This window comes from Monomorium pharaonis, chromosome 1 (assembly GCF_013373865.1).
Source record: "Monomorium pharaonis isolate MP-MQ-018 chromosome 1, ASM1337386v2, whole genome shotgun sequence".
NCBI lineage: Eukaryota > Metazoa > Arthropoda > Insecta > Hymenoptera > Formicidae > Monomorium > Monomorium pharaonis.
In genome coordinates this window covers 25,996,381-26,016,717 of record NC_050467.1, presented here as the reverse complement: position 1 = coordinate 26,016,717, position 20,337 = coordinate 25,996,381, and the positions used below count along the sequence as shown (strand labels likewise).

General features: G+C 43.6%; 1 protein-coding gene and 1 long non-coding RNA gene across 3 annotated transcripts in view; one reads left to right on the top strand and one right to left on the bottom strand.

Moving 5' to 3' along the window:
* The window catches only part of LOC105837396 (LIM domain-binding protein 2), a 156,759-nt gene extending 145,321 nt beyond the window's left edge, over nt 1-11,438 (bottom strand). For both annotated transcript variants that reach the window (XM_036283018.1, XM_036283022.1), the window contains exons 1-2: nt 7,138-11,438; nt 5,981-6,629 (exon numbers count right to left, since the gene is read on the bottom strand). In XM_036283018.1, coding sequence (XP_036138911.1) covers nt 5,981-6,629; nt 7,138-7,162 — 674 coding nt within the window. In that variant the 5' untranslated portion in view covers nt 7,163-11,438. The remainder of the gene's footprint in view (nt 1-5,980; nt 6,630-7,137) is intronic.
* On the top strand, nt 7,684-19,534 carry LOC118644485. Its single transcript, XR_004962262.1, has 2 exons — nt 7,684-7,772; nt 13,809-19,534. It is a non-coding gene; the product is annotated as an uncharacterized LOC118644485 (long non-coding RNA).
* Nucleotides 19,535-20,337: the final 803 nt, after the last annotated feature.

Sequence of the window (20,337 nt, the reverse complement as noted above, 5' to 3'; positions counted from 1 at the left end):
CTTTTGGCTTCACAGCAATAAAAATAAATATAAATATCCGTTCTCACAAAAACTATCGATTACTACCTATATTTTCCTGCGACAATTGAATTTCCGCAATAGCCAAAGACGAGTCCCAGGCTCGTCTTACCAAAGGAATCTAGTTCAAACTGTAGTCCGCCTAGAACCTTGCACAACTAAAATACCAAAGATTACGCCGGAGGTCCATCAGCGAACTACCTTCGCGTCTTCCGCGTAAATCTCTCGAAGAAAATCCATTTCGCGTGTCGCACACGCGAATGTTTTCCCGGCCGTAGATTTGATACTTTTTCGAGTGCCGACGCGATTTACGTGTCGTCGTAGCGACCAGCGCGATACAGAACCGAGGCGACTTGCCTCGCTCGCTGTATTTTCGAGTGAGAAATGAAGGAAGGAAAAAGAGAGAAGAACAGGAGAAAGATCGCTTCATACGAATTTCCGCTCGTCTTTCTCCGAAATGCAGCGGAAGTAACGGCATGGAATCGCGAACTCGACCACGACCTGAGACAAACGGTAACGAAATCGATGCCGTCACCGCCGACGCCGAGGATCCCCAACGTTCCGAGGGATCCCTTTGCACGTGAAAGTGTAAACGACAATGGTGAACGCACGAGCGAGAACTGCCTCGATCCGAGACCGAGATTTCGATCGACCAACCAATCAACCAATCAACCAAACAACTGACTAATCAATTAACTACCCAACCATCCAACCAACCACCATCCAACCAACCAACCAACCTCCAACCAACCTCCTCCTACTATCGGCGCTTTTCCTCTCTCTTCTCTGTGTCCCTACCACCGAAGGAGAAGTAAAAAGGAGAAGGGATCCAAGTGGTTCTCAACGAGTGCCTTATAGAAAAATAATTCTTTTCCTGCCCTATCGAGATTATTGAGGATCCTGGCACGAGTATTGGACATCAGGACATCTTCAACGTATACATGCAATTGATGTTTCTATTATCGATTTCTGTTGAACGATAATTCGTCATTAAAATAGAATAGCTGCTAATCTTTAAACAAGTCTAGCAACATTTATATTACTATATTGCTCCTTGTCCAACATGTAATGATCGACAACAAAATTGTAGCGTCAATTTTTTACGTTGTTCCAGTAAGATGTTTTTTATATATTTTGTATAAATATTAAAAAATTGAAATAAAGATTTGTGATATCATATATCATTGCAATTGTGAGAATTTCTTTTTCTTGGCGATATTACCTGCGAGCATATTAAAAAATACAGTTTTCCTCCATCTTTCACACGCCGTACAAAAAGGACAACGAGGCGGAAAAAAAGGAGCGCTTTCGCGAGATTTGTGAAATTGCTGCAATTTTTGTACCACCTTTAACACGCGCTAACTATCGATCCATGCGTCATGGTTACGACAATCAAGTTCTTGCGCGCGTCCGTCGTGCATCTCATTCTCTGAAGGAATCGACAAAAGAACGGCATCCGCAAGCGCGTTAGAAGGCGAAGGGCGTAGAACGGAGGATGACAAATAATTTGCAGACAGCAGTGCGGAGAGATATCGTGAAAAATTAAAACACTGGAAATATGAGAACCTCCGTTCACTCTTCCCCCTCTCTGTCCCCTCCGCCACCCTCAAACCCCAACTCACCCTCTGTAACCCCTCCGGGGTGACTAGGAGGGTTTAGGGTGAAAGGGGGGAGAGTAGGAAAGGAAGAGGGAGGAGGTGGGTCGCGTACAACACCGTACAAAAGTTGACGTCACCTCGCGCGGTACAATCCGTGCCAAAAGCTCGTGTCCATTATTTTATTTCGGTCTTGCTAGCGAACAATGCGCCGGGGATACTTATAACGGGAAAAAGAAGAGAAAGAGAGAGAGAGAGAGAGAGAGAGAGAGAGAGAAACACATACTTTATCCCGGCTAATTTATCTTACTGCAATTTCTCCGGCCGAGCGCGTGTATGTATTCTCTCGGGAAAGTGTTAACAAAGTTGTGACAGGTGGACGATTATTCAATGTCGACGAAATTATAGGGTTACCCTATAATTTATGTAAGTTAATTAAGAGTGGACAGGAATTAAAATTCATGTTAGCGAAACTGCATCTCGCTCGACTTTGTCATTTCAATTTCATAAATCGTCCGCGGTAACGCGCCGCGCCACCGTCTCGGCCCGTGGCTACTTTATAATCTTCGTATATATCACTAATTAGACTGATTAAAGGCAATCTATCGTGTCTCCGAGATGCGGCGGAGCTGATTAATGACATGCGCGACTTCCGCGTACCGCGAGGCTATAATAAATTCCATCTAGATGCACATCCGCGCCGATTATGCTCGCGTGCCAGTGCATTAATCCTTGTTCTCTGAAAAATATTCAAGTAATTCAATACGTCGCTCAATTGAACGATCTTCCATCGTTACCGCTATAAATTTGTGCAACGCCAAACAAAGCTGTAAAATGGGAAAAATTAGAATCTCCGAGAGAAATGCGAAACAATTTCTTATCGTAAATTTCACCATTATCAATTCGCCTTCTTTTCACATGCATTTCACTAAGAAGGTATCGATAATTGTTGCGCGTCTCGCAACTTTCATTTGAAATACGAGCGTTATTTGTCTCGCATAATAGCGCCGGAGTAGGAGTTGAAATAGGAGATATTAATTTCCATCGGACGCGATCGGTCGGCCATACCGAGAGCATTTTAATACGGAAAGAACAAACGGCATTTGACTCGCAATATTAATTTTCTAAGGCCGCTCGATGGCACGATAGAAATGAATGTGTACGTCGTCACCCACCCACGTGGCGCGCCTTGCTAGCAAAACTTCCTTTTTAAGTTACGTTTATTCGCGGCTCACCTCGTTTCAACTCCCTCGGGAGAACAGCGGAGAGCTTATAGCACTGTTCGCTAATGATGTTGTTCTACTTCCCACGCATTCCTCATCGACGTACCGCTAAACTCGATCTCTTAAAATCGAGTTTTTGAAACGCGCCGATATCGAATACGTTACGAGTACGATACGTATGGATACATTTACAAAATGTCAAAGGTTAAAAAATACCGTGTTAATGTACAGTATATTTCCCGACTGTATCGTTCTTTCGAGTCTCTCGCGAATTTCAAGTAGACTTTTCCTTTCGGGGAAATTTGTATAAAAGCTCGATTGAGTTTTTAGGCTATTTATCAATTAAACAGCAAACTAGAGCGCTTCTTTCTACGAAACTCCTTAAGCTCGCGCAATAACTCGATTTATGCTCTTTTAAAATTTAATTTGGAAATGCAGGATGATTCACATAAAATTGTCTTTACATGCTTTTATACACACTCAATGAGAAAATAAAGCTTGGCAAGAATTGTCTTTACTAATAAAAAAATTGACACCTATTTTTTAATATCCTTTTGGTTCTTTTCTTAGAAAATACTGCATAGATTTATATACGTAATAATCTCAAATTATAGAACAATCAATAATATATACAACATATATTAATAACAGTGATTTTAATTGGAGTGTAAAAATGCAATAATTTTTTACGCGATAAAAAAGTAAACGACCATATTCCCGGGTAGATGCTCCAAAAGTGTCAAACTTTTTTACTTTAAGTATCTTGATAATAAGCAACTCCGATTTCTTTTAAAAATCCGCCATTGAAAGTTAACACTTTACCATTCTGGAGCATTTGCTCTTATAAAGTTACCATTGTTTTCTCTCTCCGAGTATCGAGCGACATATACATATATCAAGGGTTTCCTTTATGCAATTTCATTGTCGCGTTTAAAAATGCGCAAAGTTCCTTCGCGTTACTCGCGTACCGCGTCTGTCCGCATGTTTGACGCAATCGGTTCGGCGGTTTGGCGGAATTTAGAATATTCCACACACCGACGCGACCGCGCGTGTTCGCACCCACACAACGCACGTGGGCGCGCGCGCATACACGTGCAAATGCATCCTTCTTCCCGCTCATATTTGACGGATATTATACCTATGTTACCGCCGAACGTGTCCGCGCCTAAAATTGACCTCGATTATATATCGCGGGTATTACCCCTCCCCCGTAGTGCCACATGCATATGTACCTAACTGAGAACTATTAGAACCGTAACGGATTTTTTCCGCTCCGATCCATCTCGCATTCCCGGCACATCGCGCGCATCGTGCAAGTTTCGAATAATACGTTCCGCCTCATTCCCCGATTCGACCGATCGAATCCGGGACGCGTAACAGCCCCGAATGCTTGTTACAAAACTATTCGAAAAACTGGTTTCCGCTGCTCGACCAAGCAACCCCGCGTGCCTCACCGCGTACGTAATACGTGCGCGTGAAGAGAGAAATGTAGTAAGAGGAGTCTCCTCAAGCTAGCTGCTGCGTGCAACGCCCGAAGCACGTGATAAGTTAGTCGGGCGCTCCACGTGTTTGTCTCCGACAACGACAATCACGACGACTCGATGAAAAGGCGATTAAGACGGATCCGAGGGGTGTAAATGTGAGCGTACCTGTGAGCGGGACTATCAGTAAGAATGCGGACCGACTGGAAGACGAGCGGTAAATAACGTTAGCTACCTGTGGTCCGCGTTATCTAGGAATGTCAACACACCCGACGTGTAAACTCCCTATTCTCTTACATTCTCGCGCGTCGTGTCGCTTTTGCATCGTTAAGAAAAAAGTGCGCTTTGACGATGCAACGTTTTTTCCAAACCTCCCAAAAATATTTCTAATCTACAGATTTTATTTACAATTCAAATAATGACAATGTGTATAAAGGCACTTGGTATTAATTTAATACGAGTTAGTGTGATAGAAATGCTGATAGAGCCAAAGCTGGTTGGTGTTTGCTATATAATATATTTCTTCTACAGGAAAATCCTATTACAAACGTTTCGGCACATTTTCTTCGACCATCCTCAGTGTATAATAATATTCATCTCATACGTGATTAAAATTTCAGTCCTATGCTAAAAATCTAACGAGACATTTGTTCGGCAGATTTTATTTATCTGCCTGTACACTTTTCAGTTATATCTTTATTGTATTCAAGCTCTGGTCGTTTAATAGAGCGACGTTTTCTTTTCTTTTCACGTTTCAGCTTTCTCTGTTTTGAAATTTTAAAAGAAAGCACAATAACATAAAAGACATAGAGACAAAATATGGAGATAAATTAAATTTAAAAATGTATAATTTTTCTAAAGATATGATATGATACAGGAATGAGTTTCTCTTCTTATCGTGACATATTAGAATGGTTGAAAATAAAAAAAAACGTTAAACAAACGAAATAATAGTAAAACTAGACGTGTAATTTAATTAATATAGAAATATATGTAAAAGAGATTTTTCTACCGATATACTGCGATTACAAAAAGATATGCGTTTCCGTTGACTCGCCACGTAAAAACGTAGATCGTAAAACTTTACGTTCATATTTCCTAAATATTCCACATTCTCTGACCTAAAATTACTGCAAATCAGAATAATAGCAACTTTCACTGCGATTAATAATCATTAGCGTAACCGCTACTGCGTGCAACTTTCTCTACAAATCGCGCTCCATTTCTCAGTGCATAAAATCTTTCCAAAGTTTTCTATGTAATTAGAAACTGCAGCTTAATTTTAAGTAATACGCCCGCGAGTATCCGTAACCCGGATACCAGAGTTTACCCCGATTTGTGGCAGGAACCATATTTTAAAAATATTATCGTTTGCAGTAAACCATTTGTCTCGATCTGCGAGCGTAATGTCGAACGTCGGTGATCCGAATTATACATGCAAAACAGAGCAAGTAAAGCTTCATTTCAATATCTATGATGCTGTCGGCGTGTATGCGTGGAAACAGCACTCCCTTCCTATGAATGTTACGTAGAATATAAAACATATTGTTGGATCTTTAATGGTTTATTAACGACTTAGATAGCATACTTGGATATTGATATAGAAGAAATACTTGCTTTGTAACGAATGTATTGTAAAGGACAAGTCAAAGTAAAAACTTACCCTTGATCCAGTCTGTCGACAGGGCCGGCAGGTCCCATCATCGGGTGTCCAGGTCCCATAGGTCCAGCCATAGGATGTCCTCCCGGTCCAAACGGACTCCCAGGCGGTATGCCGTACTGTGGACCGCCAAATGGCTGGCCGTGCGAGGGAAAATGCGGATTACCGGCACCCGGTGGAACGAACGGTGGTCCCGAGGAGCCGGGTCGCCCGACAAATTGCGGTGGCGCACCGGAAGGTGAGCCGAACGGACTGGGCCCGGGCCCGTTGTACGGTGGACCGGAATTGTTCGGAGGTGGTGGAAAACCGGTGGAATTAGGCGGCGGTCCAGGACCGGGCGTCGAGGAGCCGCTCGGTGCGGGGGAGGCGGTGTACTGCGGCGTCGCCGAGCCGGGCGGCGGGCCCTGATACGGCGGGGCCCCGGCTGGACTGCCGGCACTCCCGGGAAATGGACTCGGTCCTTGGAAGCCCGCATTACTCGGTGGACCACCCGTGCTGTTGTATGGACCCGAGCCAGGACCACCACCCTGGCTGACGGAATTGGGTGTGAAGGGCGATGCCTCCGAACCGGGCGGCGGGCCCTTCCAGGAGGCTGGGGTACCGGGATCCTCCAGCGTGGTGGCTGCCAATGGCGTGTTTAGGCGGCTACAGCCTGCAACCACACGACATAATTGTTAACATGCTAACTGCAACACAACTCGATAAGATAGAAAATGAATAATTAAAATATAGACAGGTGGAAGATGTATGTAACAAAAAATACAATGTGATATTATACGCAAGACAAACATTTCTTCATTTACAGTAGACTAATAATATGTGCAAATTATATAGTATCGAGATTGAATGATCACGTTTAGGGTAGATGATCCATCGACAGTCAAAAGTATCCCATTTTGTATCGCATTCATGACAGAAAAAGTGATGGAAAGCAGCTCTCACGAACTGTCCTAAAAATGTACCTTGCATACGTGACAAAAACTCTTATATTTCACATTTTGGACAATTATGACGGCGTCGAAGGATTCATCCAAGGTAAACAACAATCAAACTTGGATATGTTATCACAAAGTTTTGTACATTAATTATATATGGAGAGAATACGAAGAGAGAATCGAAGAGTGCACTGCCAGACGTGAACATATGTAAAAGAAAATCACCATTGTTTGTCCCATTGGCCTTCATTGTCCCGTGGTCACCCAATTCATTCCACCGGAGCGATCATCAACTGCGTAGAAATTCGCAACGAAAACAGTAGACGCGAGAGCAGCGGAAACTCGTTGGCCGATCGTTCTCGCGAGTGGTGCCCGATTTCAGGACGGTAAGGCGGCTCGGAGGCCCTCAGGTTCTCTCGGTGCCGCTCGCGCTTGAAGGTTATGTGCCGGCACACCTAACCTAAACCAGTACACGCACCAGTAGAGACGCGAGAGAGAGAGACGTACTCGCGCCGCGCGGCGAAGGCACACACTCGACCGCCGCGCTTCAGGAGTCGATCGTTGGTCGCCGCGGCGCGAGCTCCTCGTCGTCGTCGTCGACGTCGTCTCGACGAAACAGCGGCAGCGGCAACAACAACAACAACAACATCAACAACAAGAGCCCGTCGTCGTCGTCGTGGTAGTGATGATGATGATGGTGGTGGTGGTGGTGACGGTGGTGGTGCGGCGGTCGCGTCGCCGCCGCCGGCATCTTTCCAACGGTCGTCGCTCCGCTCCGCTGTCCGCTCCGGCCGCGCGTGTCGCCGCGACTCAGGAAGAGGAGGAGGAGGAGGAGGAGGAGGCCACGGCCGGCGGTGCTCGTACGTACTCCGGTCGCTCTGCACCCGCTCTCAGGCGCGTGCACCGTTGCGACATGACGCTAGTGCGGCCATTCATTCCCCGCGATCCCCGCGTCGTCACATTGCAGAAAAGTTCACGACGTTCCAAACACAAGAGCGACCTCGCGAGAGTCGCGAGTGCACTCGTTGCCCGCGCGAGCGCGCGCGCGTGCTCCCTTTCTCTCTCTCTCTCTCTCTCTCTCTCTTACCTCTGAGAGAGGATGGAAGGGAGACGCGGAGCGCGAATCGTCACTACCGGAGTCAACAGACTGACTCGCCTGCGAGATCGCGGCGCGCGAGGCGGTCGTTGAAAAATTTCTCGCGTCTCCCTGGGTCACGAAAGCTACGTGCACAGTACGCGGTCACACAGGCACACGAAATCGCCAAGCTCGGCAGCGCCGCGCGCGTTTCTCGTCGACACTCACCGACTCGTGTCACTCACACCTCACACCGCGTGCCGCCACCGCGAAGGCGGCTGCTGCGGATGTGCACGTACACACGTGCGCCAGGGGCGTAACTAAACCACGCACGCACCTCGTAACTGCTCCTCTTCTCGGACCACGTGTTCCACCTCCGCTCTCCTTTTCTCTCCCTCTTTCTATTTCTATCTATCTATCTATCTATCTATCTATCTCTCTCTCTCTCTCTCTCTCTCTCTCTCTCTCTCTCTCTCTCTCTCTCTCTCTCTCTCTCTCTCTCTCTCTCTCTCTCTCGCCTTCCTTCCACCAGCCGGTGTCGGTCGGGGTCGTCGGCGCCGCCGCCGCCGCCGCTCACGCCCGAGTGTCAACTGGATTTCTTCCTCGACCGCAGACAATAATTGCTATCCCACGCGCGAACTCCGAGGAGGGTTGCCATTTTTCCGCTCTTTTCCTCCCTCTGCCGAGCGCGGATAGCGTGGTGACGACTGAAACTTGATCGCGTTCACACCCGCGCCGCGTTCTCATGACGTTGACGGGGTGCACGGACACTCGCACGCACCTCCTCGCCTCTCGCTCGCTCTCTCTCTCTCTCTCTGGTTGTCTGCCCCTTCTCAGTCCCGTGTAGTTTGTTGTTTTGTCGCTCCGCGCTCGATCGTGACGTACAACGGCACCTTTGCGAAACGCTGTCCAAGTCGCTGCTACACACCTCGCGCTCTCATACACCGGTATCGATTGTCACTCGCGTGCGCCGCACGCGTAATTTCGCAGCTATAACGCTCTCGGCGGCGCCTGCACGACGACCACGTCGCCCTTCTCCGCTCGCGAACGAATGACTTTCCCGACCGCGGACGGAAAGAGGGAAGGAAGGAAGGAAGGAAGGAAGAAAGGAAGGAAGGAAGGAAGGAAGGAAGGAAGGCAGGCAGGCAGGCAGACAGAAACGATGGACGCGCGCGCGAAATTTTCCTCGCTTTCTCTTCTACTACTTGGACCAGCGATAATTTCTACGATCGATTAATCGCGAGAGGAAACTTTGGCAGCGCGGTGTCGCCTGTTGCATGTGAGCGCAACGCCGTGCGTGCGACAGCCACGTCGAAATTGTGTTTGCACACGTAACGTTAAATCGCGGCGACCGGTTCCCGGAGAGGCTTACGTAACGACGGCGCCGCTTCCTTCCTCGCGCACTTCACTTCGGGCACGCAGCACGTAAGATCATTCCAATGCCTCATAATTACAATCCCGCGCGTGCCGGTGCTCTTACGTCGAATCACACACGTTTACCTCCCGAGCGAACGATCCCACGCGTCGCGCGAATCCGGGGAGCGCACGTTTCCCCATGCGACTCGTCGTGCGTCACTCGCTAGCGCGCGACGCCTACCTCGAGGCCAGGAGAGTTGAGGAGAGCGGAAAAACGCTCGGGGTGGGAACGGAAGAAATAAAAAAGGTGAGAGAAGGAGAGAAAGAGATAGCGTAAAAGAGGGCAACGACGATCACTACTACGGACTCGCCGTTCGCTCGCGGAGACTCGCGTACTCCCTCCCCCTGTGTAACGTGTAACGCTCCCCTCGCGTTTCCAAGGTGGCAACCACCCCCGTCCCCGTCCTCGGCAGATGGGGGTGTACGAGATGTATATATATCTATATGTGTATACGTATATGCCGCGCGCCACGACGAAGACGTCAAAGATGAACGCGTGCGAAAGGCGGCCGCGAGATCACCCCACGTGGATCGGCTGCCCACGAACGTTGTCTGCGTACGGCCCTGCGCGCCGAGCTGCGCACCCTCGACCGCAACGGGACTGCGCCGCGGTTACTCTTTCCTCCCGTCGGTGCCGCCGCAGCCGCAGCCGCCGCCACCGTCGTCGTCGTCGTCGTTGTCGCTGCCGCCAACCACCGCGACGCACGGCGAAAAAACGTCGCACGGCCTCGCCCGGCGCGCGTACCAACCAAGGCGGAGGACGGTTTATCGTTGGCCCGTCGACGGAGCGTGTCTTCTCTCTTTCTTTATCTCTCTCTCTCTCTCTCTCTCTCTCTCTCTCTCTCTCTCTCTCTCTCTCTCTCTCTCTCTCTCTCTCTCTCTCTCTCTGCCCGTCACCACAGATCGAGAGACTTTTCTCTACGCGAGCATGCAACGGCGCGTCGCCGGCCGGTGCATTTTTTTCCCTCGCCCCGTCGTTTGAAAGTCGCCCGTCGCGCGGGACACGCCGCCGGTTGACAGTGTCACCCTAAAAATCAATAAGGGGTTCACTCTGCCCGTCGCCCTCTTCCTCCTCCTCCTCCTTCTCCTCCTCCTCCGTCGCCTCGTCCTCCTCGTTTTCCTCCTCCTCGTTTTTCTCCTCCACGCGACTCCTCTCCGCTCTCTCGCTTCCTACCCCCCGTGTCCCAGGAACGTCGACAGCGGAGGAGGGGGAGTCGACCGGTCGCGGAAGTTATGGCGACTGGACGGCAGCACGTCATTCTATTAAGCGACGGTGCAAGGAAGCGCTATTCTCTTTAAATTTACGAGATGGCAACGGGCGAGACCGCGTAAAGACGATTATTGTCTTACGAGTATTTCTTTTCTTGGAAATATAGGAATCCAAAAGTGATTCGCGAAAACGATAACATCAACGCTTGTCAATGTAATAAAAGGATTCGAGTATCGCGTGTATCCCAGCCAGAGACGCGTGTATTTTGTAGACACAATCGAATCTATCTTATTGCTTTCGGATTAAGTTTACGCTGCGCAATATTGTTGACATTTTTCGTCTTTTAAATAAAAACCATTTGGAAAAGCTATTTCTCGAAAAGATTCTTTCGACTACCCGTTCAAATCTACTTGATGAGATTTTATCACGATGAAAAAAAGGATATTCTGTAAGATTCCGACGGCGACGCACTCGAACTGCTTTCACGTTAAATTACGAAAACTCAATGTTGCTGCTTCTTCTGAAAGATTTAGTCCGCCCGCTTGTGCAGAGTAAAATTATCGAAAATATATGCCATATGTGTGAGAAGAGAGGTTCTTTTTCCTACGATTTACCCGTGCATGTGAGTACGTCACGTCGAGGCACCACTCTGTCGCGCTGTTGTGGTTCCTTGCTCCTTCCGCGAGTAGTTCGTATAGAAACACGACGCTACGGAAGATTATACCGACCTACCTCACTGCCTAGGAAATTAGGAGAATTACCCTGCGGAAGTTACGTCGCTAAGGCGCAATTATGAAGTATTATGTCACGATCGTTATAATCGTTCGAAATGGATTTTTCGCTCTTAAATGAGAAATTATACTTAAAAAAAAAGATTTACATTTAAGAAGAAAACAAATATTATATAGAAAGATTTCAGTATGTTTAGAATTATGCTGCAAATTATATATTTTTACGTATTCTAAAGGTGTTTAAGGGATGATTCCTCATATTAATTCAAGACGAAAACTTTATGTGATTATACGTCCGACTTAATTTAAAAAATACAAAGTGCCAAACTGAAAGAAAAATTTTGTCTTTTCAAAATCCACTCGAATTGTTTTGATAAAACTTTGTGTATGTTTCAAAGGCACGAAAGCTAATCTTTCAGGACTTTTATATATATATATATATATATATATATATATATATATATATATATAATTTTTTATTCAATTAAGGACAGACTCAAAGATGACCTGCTCTTTTTACAAGGAAAATTATACACCACTGATTCTGTTCGATTTAAAAATGTTCTATAATAAATGAGACAAATCAGCACAAAAGAGATTTATTATCTGGACAGAAAAAACTAATTATAAAAAAAATTTTTCTTCAACCTTGACAATCTGTATCTTTGAAACTAAGCCGTTTCAGAACTGTAGAAACGTGACATTAATGATTGTTACATTATTAAAAAACGATTCTATATACGATTCGATAAGAACATATTTATCCAGTAAGTAGACAGCGAAAATCTGCAAGAGTTGAAAAAATGATCGATCGACGTCTCGTCTTGGCATTCAGCTTCCGCTTTGGCGGCCATCGGTGCCGCATGGGATTCGTTCAAGGTCGCATTAAGAATACAGCAGGAGTGAATACAGCGGCAGCATCTCGATGCGTATCTGCCGACGAGGCGCCATGCGTCGCCTACCGTCGCGCGCGTGGAGGCGCGACTCGATAACCCGCGTGATTCGGGGTCAGCGCGATTGCCTTTCATACGCGTCGGAGACGAAGGGAAGTCGCCTCCGACGATGGTCGATGCGTCAGCCATTCGCTCGACTTGGACGATTACATCGCGATAAAACGATCGTATAGTCGGCGGCGAGTGACATCGACGCCGAGATTCCCCTCACCCTCGTCCACTTATTTATCGCGAAAATGATCTTTCGCGCAAGCACGTCGGGATAAAGAGAATAATTCATTCGGCTTTTCGATACAATTTTCTCGACGTATAACGAATCACGCGAAAGACTATGAGTCTTCTTAGTTAAGGTTACTAGGCTTCTATAAACCTAGTTTCGATAAACATTACCGATCCGAGGTTTAAACTCAAACTTTGTTCGTTTTCGTCGTTGCGAATTGATTCCGATTGCTGCACTTCATCGTGACACAATCGATTCGCGATTTATCTCTGGCTCAAAACGATCCAAAATGAATGTTTATTTCTATCAACGTAGATTAATTTTGATCCTACCTTTGTTGCTCTTTAGATTTTTCTAATTGAAAGAATGATAAGATGAGTCTAAAATTGGAGTGAACACGATACCTATATCGGTACGTGTATCGATCAATCGGAAAAGACCAGGTAGAAGATTCAGCTTGATCTCGGATCGTGAAGCGACTCCTCGACATTCACCCCCGCGCGTGTTCCGCGTGGCGAAAAGTTTGCCAGTTGTTCGTCGACAGCATCCTTTTACCTCTCGCGTTTTGTCGCACGTACACATACACACGCGTGGTGTACCGCGAGGTGAATGACAGTTGCAGACAGTTCGTACACAAGCACGTTCCAGTGACCCTGCTCGAACGGCGGGCGATAGGACGGCGCCGGTGGTCGATCCTCGCGAGCTCGCACGTGCTCTCTCTCTCGCTCTCTCGTCGACTTGCCGCCTCTCGTGGCCGCGCGCTACCCTACCAACGGAATGGCCGAAGAAAACCGCACGCCGTTCAGAGATATTAGGATAAGTTTCATTCATACAAACTTTGGAACAAATCTCGACCTTCGGAAACTGTCGGCCACGCGCTCTTGGCAAAGTGCGCGAACGACTCTCGAGCTCGAAATGAACAACCGTCATTTCAACGTGTGTCCAAGCCTCCAAGCTCGATAATCGCATAAAAGTAGCGTTGCGAGAAGAATTGTAACGATTGCCGTAGAATTACAGTAAACATGATAATGAACGTCATGGGAGATTTTGAATTTAAGTTATATGTACAATCGTAGTCGTTATTTTTGATAATAATTTGTAAGGTTGTACTTTCTTTTCGGCCGAAATATTTTCAACGTAAAAACAAATTCATCATCAAATTATCAATTTCATGAAAGCGCAATTCATACTAATAAAATTATATCGTGTTTCGTACGTTTTGTACAAAGAGGTTCGCAAAAGTACAGCCCGTTGCGTTAAAATAAGAAAAACTTCTTGATTCCAAGAGCAGCTCGCAGCCATTCCTAACTGAACTCGGAAGCCTCGGAGTTCACGATACACAGAAGCAAGTTGAATTCGTGGAAAGGCACGAAGGGAAGACCAGAAGAAGCAGGTTCGTGGTTGGCTGAGCGGAGTGGCACTTGGAAGTAGATGTGAACAAGCACGGCAGAGTCGAGAGACAGGAGAGGGAAAAGGAGGAGGAAGAGGAGGAGGAGGAGGAAGAGGAAGAGGAGTGGGGAATAGGTCGATACGGTAAACTATTGTCTGGAGGGTGAAGTGCTCGTGAGAAAACCGGGCGAAAGAGACGACTTCGGCTTCATACGCAGTCCACAGCAGTCCACCAATTTCACACGAAATCCGAAGACTCGTTATTTCACGCAATTAAGAAACCTACCCCTATGTCCACGCGACATTTGTGTCGCCTTTCAATCGATATCGCCACATTTACAATCTTGTCGATTACAAACGGTCCGCAGTTTACAAACGATCACAATCATGTTGATTTTAGTTTAGAGTGCTTCTATATCTTCTATGTCATAAAATGTGCACATTAAACCGTCGTCAATGTTTATGAATCTAGTAGACAGATGTCGATTTTACGGTTCACTTCCGTGCTAAATCAGGAATGAGGTGGATTAGATAGACAAAGACGAATAATCGACCCTTCAAACATTTTGTCTATCTAATGTATCTCTTTGACCTTATATTGCAGAATTAGACGTTTTTACAAATAAAATTCATAACTACATAATAACTTTTAAATTTTATTTTTATTATATAAATTAATAAAATTGTTTTCAGCCATATCCCCTGCATTATAATATATTGAGAAGTCGAGATGTTAGCAGAATTTATTCGTGGAGCTCGATACATTTGTTGTTTTATTAATTAACATATTTTTTTGCGTAGTTTTGCGTTCGTATTTTCGCAATTTGAGTATAAAAATACTCTTTTTTATTCCTATATTAAAAAATTTATTAAACATAATATGTGTAAAGAGAACTATAATGATGAGATTATGATTGGAATTATCATGTCATTAGATAATATAAAATATTCTCATATTTGAATATTGAACTATATACATCGCTCAAAGCCTATAAATGTCGCAAGTGATTTTCGTAGATAATTTTGCAGATAATATTTTGCTTGCACATATAATTTAATTAATCTTTAAAGAATGATTCAAAGATGTCATTATTTCCTATATGATACTTTTGCTCAATTCATAATTATTATTATTGGAGGATTATACTATATTTTGCTTAATAAAACTACACAAAATTTCTTCATGTAAGCAAGTTGTGTACGTTTAACGTTATATTATTTTATTACAATATTTACATTATGAAAATAAAGATATTCTGAAACAAGAATGTTTTTTTTTCTGTACGGCGATCAAGTTGGCACTGTCTTTCTTTCTCGACAGCGATGGTTCCGATACTCTGTGCATGTTACATCTTGAACACGAGAACGAGAGATATATCCGATATGCGTCAGACATATTCGACAGACGTTTAGCTTTATCGCAAGTTCCGATTACACGAATAGAAAATAAAGATTACGTAGGTTGGATGACGTCATAACATCGAAGAATATCGCGGGACGTTTGTTTATCCGACTCGCTAGCTACAATATTTTAGTTGAACGAGCACCGCTATCATTTTAAATTAAACTTGCGTCATATGACGCACTCTGATTTTAATGTTCCACTTAGAGAATAAACTGAAAGATGTCTTCAGCTTTATTTGCACTTGAAACGCAGGTATTCGTTTTTTACTCGCGCATACAATCGCGTACGTGGTTTTCTTTATACGTAATTCGACTTGTTATTTTCGATTTCGATTCGCGCAATTGTTTTATTTTTCTCCACGCGGATGATTAAACGTTCGACTGTTAAACATTCGTCTCTCCGCGCGCGCGCGCGCGCATGCAAGAGTCGTAAAAGTTTGTATCGTAGCGTCGTTGCGTACCCCTTGCGATTAAAATGGTGGTAAGAATGCGCTCTCGCATAATTTCACGTCATTAATCCTTTTTAAAAAAAATTTACGTCTGCAACGGGTTAACAATCGGCGGCCGCGGCGTAAATAGCTTTCCTGCGCGAACGTCGATGTCACCGACGATCGGCGCGACCACCCAAGTTCGCTCCCGCCTGACCACCCGCGCAAACTCGCTCCTCTCCTCGACGAAGAAATTCCGCTCGCCGCGACTTGCCGTCACTTCGACAACGATGACGCTCCGCGAATGCTCCAGTAGATTCCCGATTGACAAATGCGGATCTACCTGCGATTCCGTACTGTATGTACATAGGGGCGGTTTGGCATGCGGCGATGCGCAACAATACTGCACAGCGACCGCGCGTGTTTGCCGATTGTCACTGGGGGAGGATGGAGAGGTAAATACAATTTTGCCTCGCTCGACGTGCACATCTGTAGATACGAGTGCGAGGATCGACACCCGCCTGCATCCCAGATACCAACCGTTCACATATACTTTGACTATTGTAGCAAACGCCAAGTCGAAAATTTCAACAAGTCGAGACAGAGAGAGAGAGAGAGAGAGAGAGAGACTGTTATTTCACTTGCTCTTCAATAGTACTACACATCCAAAGTTAATTGACGAAAGAACGTTTACATGAGCTAAGTTGTGTCACATACTTTGCGTGTATTAATCTTTCCTATTAGAAATGATTAGTCGAAGAGCTGTTGTTTCTCAGTTTGTGAATTGCTTACAATCGGACGAGCTCATAAACGCATGACTTCGAAAAATCTCTTTTTTATGTACAATACATAGAACAATGTAATTGTAAAACAAAGATTGTTCCAGGAGCAGGAGAACAAAAAGAGGAGCAAGAAAAGGGAAAGAACAATGTAAAAAATAGGAATAGGAATAATTTTGCGATGGTAAAATGTATATCCGCGCGGTTTACCATCGCCGAACTGGTTAAACAGGTTATCGGTTTATGGCTGCTGTAAAGAGATTTTAAATTTCGCGGCACATGTGCCCGTTGCATTCCTCACCACGGTACTTTACATATACTTTTTCCTTCGTTTTTCAGTCGTTTTATCGAGTTCATAACGTCACGCGTTGACGGTCAGGGCCAATGGCAAGCAGTTTTCCGATCATGACAAGCGTATTCATGGAGAAGCGTATATACTTTCTCATAAGTAAAACTTTATTCTGGTATCTTCATTTCTTACGAATCTCATTCACAATGTGCAGCCTTGCTGCAGCTTTGACGTCGTATCTTGCGCATAATTAGCAATTTGCATTTGTGATTTTAACATGCATATGTAAGTTGCCAATATGTAAGATGCAATTATATAAAATTACTAATAAAAAGTATTATTGAAACGAAGACAGAGACGGGGAGAGGGAGGGGGAGAGAGAGCTCATTCAAATTATTGCTGAACTTTTTAATATACGATATTTTCTGCATTAAATAAATTCCACGTAATTAATTTTATTTTTCAAAATATAGAAATATATATATTTTTTAATATACTTTATTTCAATTCTACACGGAAAATTTTCTTTGAGTTCACTCTTCTAAATTACTGTCGTAGACTTTAAAGAATTTTATTGTGATTTTAGTAGAAATTAATTTGATTAAATTTTACTAAAATTTACTAGTAAAATTCTTTGAAGTCCATATTCTGCGACTACCATAATTTTAAGAATAAATTGTAAAAGAAAATTCTCTCATTTATAAGAATGCTAGATCTCAATATCTCCATAAATAATTTTTAAAAATTCAAATAAATTAAGTGAGCCTTATTCGAATATTTTACAGATAAACATTTTCGTATTATATCAATAATAATAAGACATAAGAAAAATGGTAAATGATTATTTTCCCAAAAGAGGAAATAAATTTAAGGATATTTATCTACGATTATAAATAGGTTTATTGTAGAGAAAAAGATATCGGTAAAAATCTTCTCAGAATAAAATCTACAAATGCGTCTTTTAAGATGTTTTGGGAAAGACGTAAAGAGCAAAAATGCGTTCTTAAGCTTGCGAATACACATGGATAGCTCGCTCTCACTCGGTGCGTGTTGAATTCGTAATAAGAAACTCCATTTGAAGTAGATATTTTATTTCCAACTTAGGAACTGAAATGCCCATATAATAAAAAATATTTTGTATCGTAATAATTACTATTATTGAAGTGGGAAAACGAGGGTTATGCTAAAATCGTTTCTACTAAGTTTACAAAATGAAGAGAAAACTTCGGAAAAAAAAAACGAAAACAATCGTAGACTCTTCCTCGAAACACTCTCCAAAGTTCTCACTCACTCATTCATTTCGTCGCACTCGCTCGCACGCGTTAAAAAAGGACTCGAGATTTATAAAATAATCGCGGTAACAGAATATATATAAACGAAAAATCATATAAAATCTTCCACGTGGAATTCTTTGCACATTGTTTATTATTCTCCCTTATCTTTTTATCATTTCACGCGATTCACGTCTATCTTCTTAGTTTCTCGAACTGTCGAGGGGCTCGCAAAAGCACGTACAAATGACTATCGCCATTGTTCAATTTCGTACTCGCTATCTAATCAATTTTTCTTTTTATGGCACGTATTTTCGTAAGAGCCCTTCCTTTCGTGAAGACTCGATAATATTAGTCTTCTTCGTCACTACATGAACCTCGCGATATTATATCGAATCGCAATCATAACGGATCCGTATACTCGACTATCTTTGCCTCTTTTCTTATTAATTTTTTACACATACGCTAGAACCCGTGGAGTCCCTTCAACTTTTCGCTTCTGTATACGTTTATCAGACTTGGACGTGAAGATCTATCTTAAGATTTTATATGTGTGTGTATGTGTGTGTGTGTGTATGTGTACACGTGTATTTGTGTCTGCCTGTATGTGTAGTTTAGTTCTTTCGGGCGATCGCGCCAGAGATCCACTGGTACCCAACAACGCCCGTTAAAATTCTCGAAAAAGACTTACAATAGAATTTCTCGTCGCATAGCACCATGTCGAAAAGCGACGCGATGCGATCGATGTGGTCGCAACGCGCCCGGGTCGCCGGAAATCAGCCGCGGTCTTACAAAAATAACAACAGTGGTAGAACATTCTTTTATGTTATCGTCATAGTCATCGTCATTTCGTGCGCGTTGTCGATAATTCCGTTTCACGACTCGTTGAATACCACTGGAAGGCTATTGTTAATCAATTGCCGCGGTCTCGCAATCGGCGCCGGAACGCCTGTTATCACGAAAGAACCATCCGAAAAAACGTGAACAATTCATTATTCTTGAAAGACATCAATATAGAAATCTGATTTTCTTTTTTTTCGCCGAACGATCCGAAGCGGATCTTTCTTTCTCTTGTACGTCTTAGGATTACGAATGTTTTAACGTTACTCTCATATTTATTAGAATTTTTTTAATCAGAGTATCCTAAAACGAACAAATTCTATCAATATGTCTACATTTAACATGAATATACCGTCAGTAAATTTTTTAAAATCTGTTTTCAAATATTTTGGTGGCCCGCGATGTTCGATCACATTTGGTAGCAATAGCGTAACAATTAGTTCGACTGTATGGTTGCCGTTGTTTCTTTTTACCCCAAGACAAAACGGAAGTTTGCTTTGCGTTGCTTCATCGACACGGCGTTAGAAAACGAAAGATCGTTACAAATGTCTTTCGAGCGAAAAAAAAGACCATCGGAAATATTTCTGTAAAATACCCTCTTTTCATTTCTCCAAAAATAAAAAAAAAATAAAAAAACAGCGATACGACAATCGTTGGCCACGCGAGCAAGACAGCCTGTGTACACTTACTAAACTTAACTTCCTTACGTAAATGTTGAAAGATAATGTTGGATTTGCCTAGCTTAATGATTTACGTGATTATATACATTATATACATGTCGCTGCTATAACATTGCATGCGTGCGCTTATATCGTATTAGAAGTGACTACAGAGCGATGTATGTGATTGTGTATGAGTGTTTCTTTTTCTTTTATTATTAATGAAAATTGTCTAGCTTATACAATACATAGGGTTTTCGCGAGCGTTACTACATAAGATTTATTCCGTTACACACAGTAAACAATTATACATTCCGATAATCCGCCGGTCAAATGTTTGCTACTCTTTTCTTTTTCCTTGCATCGGATTTATCACATGTGCATTAAAAATAAATCAAAATGTGGAATTGCAAAACAAAATTCGAAAATAAAGAATCGGACGAACTTGAGATTAACGATTACTAAAATACGTATCTGAACATGCGTGAGGAAAAAAAAATTATTATTCTCTTAGGGAGCTCAGGGAACAAAATTCGTTCGAACGTTCGAAAGCTCTTAGCATGGCACAGTGCGAGCTTCGAAAGCAGAATATTGAATGTCTCGTAACATCCATTGAAACTCAAAAAAACGCGCGTAAACAATTTATATAAAATAAACATATAAAAATAACGATTTTTTCTGTGGATTCCATCGACCGTCTCCTTAAATAGCAACACATTTTGTCGCATTTTTATCACAGGATCTTTTTCTTAATAATTGAT